The sequence below is a fragment of the Tupaia chinensis genome, unplaced genomic scaffold (genome assembly GCF_000334495.1).
Source record: "Tupaia chinensis unplaced genomic scaffold, TupChi_1.0 Scaffold000042_2, whole genome shotgun sequence".
Lineage (NCBI taxonomy): Eukaryota > Metazoa > Chordata > Mammalia > Scandentia > Tupaiidae > Tupaia > Tupaia belangeri.
In genome coordinates this window covers 1,323,062-1,327,952 of record NW_006159498.1, presented here as the reverse complement: position 1 = coordinate 1,327,952, position 4,891 = coordinate 1,323,062, and the positions used below count along the sequence as shown (strand labels likewise).

The window sequence follows — 4,891 nt, the reverse complement described above, 5'->3', positions numbered from 1 at the left end:
CGAAGTTACCCCCCCCCCGCCTCCTGCGTGTCGGCTGCTGCGGTGGCCACCTGCGACGCGCTGACACCCTGCTCACCTGCGTCGTCCTCGCTGGCAGACTCGAAGGCTGCTCCAAACTCGCAGGAGGAAGAACTAGAGGAAGCAGAAAATGCCGTTTCGTGACTCCGGGGCCCCCAAGACCAGGAGTGGGTGTCGCAGAATGGCATTTCTTGCTCGTCTAAGGGGCTGTGGCCTGCGGTCCGGCCCGGGGCCTGGGTGGGAGGGCAGCAGGTCCTCGCTGCAGTGCCCTACAGGCTACCCGCCCGAGCTGGGCCTGGCACTCCATGCCCAGCTGAGAGGTCCAGGCGTGTGGGGAGAGGGCCAGGAGTTTTCGAGGGGCGCTTTCACCCCACCTGCGTTCCCACAGCTCAGGCCACACCACCCCTTAGGCCCGCGGGCACGTGATGCTGACGCCCAGAGTTCACGTGGTTACCTCTGGGAGCTGAAGGAGCTGTCGCTGCCATCTGGACAGGCTGCAGGCTCTCGGGAAGCTGCATGCTGAGTGTCACCGTCAGGGCCCAGAGGAGCCTCCTCCACTGGGGACCTGCTCCGGGGAGGGAGGCCTCCGCCAGGGTGCTGCTGCCTTCGACGATGGCCGTCCTTGGCCACAGCATGCTCCTGAGACTTCTGGGACCCGGGGCCCACAGTGGCTGCCAGCTGGGTGCAGCCTCCAGCCCTGGGAGGCCTGCAGGTCTCGGTGTGGCTCTGGCTGCCAGGTGCCTCCAGGGGCGTCTGTGAGGGTGGGATCTCCTCGTCGGAGCCTGAGTCCAGGGTCTGGTGGGTATACTGGAAGATCTCTTTCAGCTTCAGAACCATCTGGCGCTTCGGCAGAGGGCGGACGCCAAACCTGCGGCGAGTCCAGGAGCTCAGACTCGGGCCTCGGGCCTCGTCAGCACATGCTCAAGGGGCAGCTGCCAAGCTCAGCGCCTCTGCATGCCCACGACTCCCCAGGCCTGACTTCTACACGTGTGCCAGGTTCGTGAGTATCCTACTTGCCAGCCTACTCTAAAGAACAGTCTTAAAGAGACACTCCCACCGTGCTGCGTGGCGGCAGCGGCGGCAGCAACCCCTCCTTGGGTGCCCAAGTGAAGAGCAGCACTGCCGGGTAGGAACGCTCTGATGTTCTTTTTAAAAACCAGGCCTCTGGGGCCGGCAGGCAAGACCCCACTGCCATCAACCCGGGACACAAACGCCTGTCCCCAACAGCACCCAGGGACTTTCACTGTCAGTTCCTCGGGCCCAGACGATCTGGGGACAGCTTGCAGAGGCTGAGCAGCTCAGCAACCCCCATGGCGCAGCCTACGGGCTCCCTACAGAGTCGGCCACAGACCTCCCTGTCCCGCGCCAGGGCCAGCTGCCCTCATCTAACCCAGGACCACACGGTAGAGCCTTTGCTCCTAGGCCCGTGGGGCCTGTCCACATACGGGAGGATAGAGAGCGCTTCTGAGCAGGCCTTGAGGAATGCACCAACCTGTCCAGTTCCTTCTTCAGCACTGGGGTCTCCATGATAGAATACCTTGGCATTGGAGTTATGGGCACTTTGGGGGGCAAGTTTTTCTTCCAATCAGCACCTTCTGGGTAAAACAAAAGCAGCACACGTTTCAGCACAAGGGGCACAGACTCACCACTTCTGACCCTGTGGTGTCACCAAGAGAGACAGCTTGGAGACAAGAGCCCCCACTTTGCCCCCACTAGAGCAACGGCCGCCCCTCACCACTGGGGATCCTGGCTTCCCACTGGAAAGTGGCAGGTGACACGCGTCTTGTGTATTAGTGCACGCTGGTGCCACATACATGGGGCTCCCACAGCTCAGCACATGCCTGAATCTTCAGGAGACACAAAAACGCTGACCCCAGGAACAGCCCGACAGGCGCAAGACCAATCGCCTTCAAGGAGACTTAAACATCAGAATTTGTCTTAAAACTCAAAAACAAACACATAAAAACCCAGCTAAAAATGGGCAAAGGAGCCAAATACCACATGGCTGACCGTGGCTGAAACCTGACCTCTGGGCCAGCAGGTGGCGTGGTGATTAAGGCTCTATACTCTGCATGGCTGACTGCAGCTCGGGCCCTGGACCTGAGAGCTTGAAATCCCTGCCAGGCTTCCTGCTGTGACTCCATGCTGAAGGCACTGTGGTGGGGCCCTCCCGCCAGGGGCTGATTTCTCATCCCTTTGTCTTTCCCCAGGTGTGCACACCCCCAATGGCTAAAACCTAAAATAAAAGGCAAAGGACCCACACAGACACTTCTCCAAAGGCTACACAGACAACCGGTGGACAGCCCTATCAGGCCCACACATTGAGACCGCAGAGATGCCACTGCCCGCCCACACTGTACCGATAGCACACGGCATTGTCGAGGAGGGGGACGCGAACCTCGCACACTGCCCGTGGGAAGTAAACTGTGTGGCCACTTCGGACACCAGGCTGGCAATCCCTCGCAATGCTGCTCAGTCACCACGTGGCCCGGAGACTCTGCTCCATGAGTCCACACAACACGCACACATGTGACCTATGTCCACATAACATGCACACATGTGACCTCTGTCCACACGATATGCACACGTGGGTGTTCACAATCACCAAATGATAATGGAGCTGTGTCCACACAACATGCACACACACGACCTGTGTCCATACCACACACACAGATGTTCGCAATCACCTAACAGTAATGGAGCCCTGTGTCCACACACCACACACGCAGATGTTCACGATCACCGAACGGTAATGGAGCCCTGGGTCCACACAACACACACATACGGATGTTCACAATTACCGAACGGTAACAGAGCCCTGCGTTCACACCACACACACAGGTGAAGGGTCATATGCAGATGCCCACAATAACCAGTGGGACCAGCCCAGGTGCCTGCTGGTAGGTGAGTGGGTGAGAGAAGCGTGGTCTGCCCACGCAGCGGGATGCTCCCGGAATGAAGCCTGACGTGCTGCCGCACGGATGGATCTTGGAAACCTCACGCTCAGGGAAGGCACCAGACACGACAGGCCGCAGCGCCGTCACATTTCTCGGAACCCCCAGGACAGACAGTCCAGAGACAAGGGTGAGTGGCTGCCCGGGGCTCGGGGGGAGCGTGGAGGCAGCTCGCGGACGCAGGATTATTTCTGGAATGACGAAACGTCTAGGTGAGACAGTGACAGCTGCGGTGAACCCTCTCGACGTACGCTTTAAGAGTGGGCTCTTGGCCAGCAGGTGGCATGGGTTGAGGTGCTGGATCCCTGCATGGCCAATAGCACGGTTTAAGTCCCCCATGGCTTGAGGATCATGCTGGGTGTGTGCGGGTGTGCCCCAAACCCCGAGGGGAGTAGAGAAGGGATTGCGGTGGGGTTAACTCCTGGGGTGATTCCTCTCTCTGGCAAATGCATGGGCCCTGTAACAAAAACTAGGAAAAACACATTTCCTCTATGAGGGAAAGACAGAGGAGACGGAGGGGACAGGGCCTTGCCGCTGTGATCCTTCCCACCCTCCCAAGCCACCTGCCGGCCCTGGACGCAGGCACGCACATGCCCAGACGGGAACCTCCTTCGTGGATCAGCTCTTGACCCACTGTGCCGCCACCTGGCCCCCACACTGAATCCATCCGCTCACCACAGACAATGTGGGCTGTCTCACCTGGATACAGGTAAGAGCAGAATTGCCGGGCTGTGGCCACACCACGTCTGACCTTTGCCCCATCATAAGGAGCACCTGAGGTCCCTGATGGACAGTCTAGGCCTCTCACCCAGGAGGTGTTGGGTTCGGGCTCTAGAGAAGGGCCACAGACAGGTTCTTCTCCAGCGCCCAGGGGGACTCTGGGTTAGAAGCTGGGGAGGGCTGGTCCACGCGTGGCAGCCCGCGTCCTCCACGTCCTCCCACCGCTGCAGGCAGGAACAAGGGCAGACAGTGGGCTCTCGCTGCAGGTCAGTGGCCCTTCGGCATCCCTGGTCCCTGGGTTTTCATTCCCAATCTGCACATCTCCATGGCCTTGAGACGGCGCCCAGGCCCCCATCCCCGCCCCCGCCCCCTGGCCACTCACTCGGGGTCTCAGGCCCTCCTGCCTCCTGAGCTCCTGGGGCGCTGAGCGTCTGGGCCCGAGGAACGGCCTCCGGCGGCTCCTGCTCTCCTCCATCCCAGTCGTCCCACAGAGCTGAGTTCAGGAAGCTTGGCCCGTGGCTCCCGGGGGAGCTGGCCCTGGGAGACTTCTCTCGAGATCTGCTTCTGCGAACAGGGGAGGTGCAGGGGAGCTCTGGGGAGCAGCAGTCGCCGTGGCCCAGCGCCTCCTTGGCCCCGCTGCTGGGACTGCTGGCACTCAGGGGGCCCGTCCGTGCCAGGTTCAGGTGGTCAATCGGAATGGGCGAGAGGGGCTCGGTGTTCCAGTAGCAGACCTCAACTGGAACTGGGGGGTCACTGTCCAGCAGGGGGCTGCTGCTTGCCTGGCGGGCAGTCACGTCCTGCTCATCGTCACTGTCCTGGACTTCCACCACGTCACTCACTGTGGCCACATTCTGTGAGCTTGGCCAGGGCAGCGAGCATTTCGGGAACCCCCTGGTGAGATCTGAGCGGCCCCCTGAGACCCTGGACCTGGGAGCCAGTGGGGAGGAGGGCGTGTGGTGTCCAGGGCGGGGTCTGGAAGGACTCCGATAGCCAAAAGTTCTTGGGGACACAGGAGCACAGCCCGCTGTCAAGGTCTGGGGTGTGACCGCTGAAACGTGTGCAGCTTTCTCCACTTCCCTGTCTCCTACGGAGGCCCTGGCTGGGAGATCAGGCACCTCCTTGCTGAAGGCCCTGGCCCTGAGGCTTGTGATCTGGGTCTGGGATGAAGAGTCACGGCTCCTGCCGGCCAGCGGCGTGGC

The 4,891-nt window shown here is 61.0% G+C and overlaps 1 protein-coding gene across 1 annotated transcript in view; it reads right to left on the bottom strand.

Moving 5' to 3' along the window:
• The window catches only part of SLX4 (SLX4 structure-specific endonuclease subunit), a gene marked incomplete at its 5' end in the record, with an annotated part of 25,676 nt that overhangs the window by 2,323 nt on the left and 18,462 nt on the right, over window positions 1-4,891 (bottom strand). The window contains 4 exons of the mRNA XM_027773177.1: window positions 21-132; window positions 473-886; window positions 1,511-1,613; window positions 4,075-4,871. Coding sequence (XP_027628978.1) covers window positions 21-132; window positions 473-886; window positions 1,511-1,613; window positions 4,075-4,871 — 1,426 coding nt within the window. The remainder of the gene's footprint in view (window positions 1-20; window positions 133-472; window positions 887-1,510; window positions 1,614-4,074; window positions 4,872-4,891) is intronic.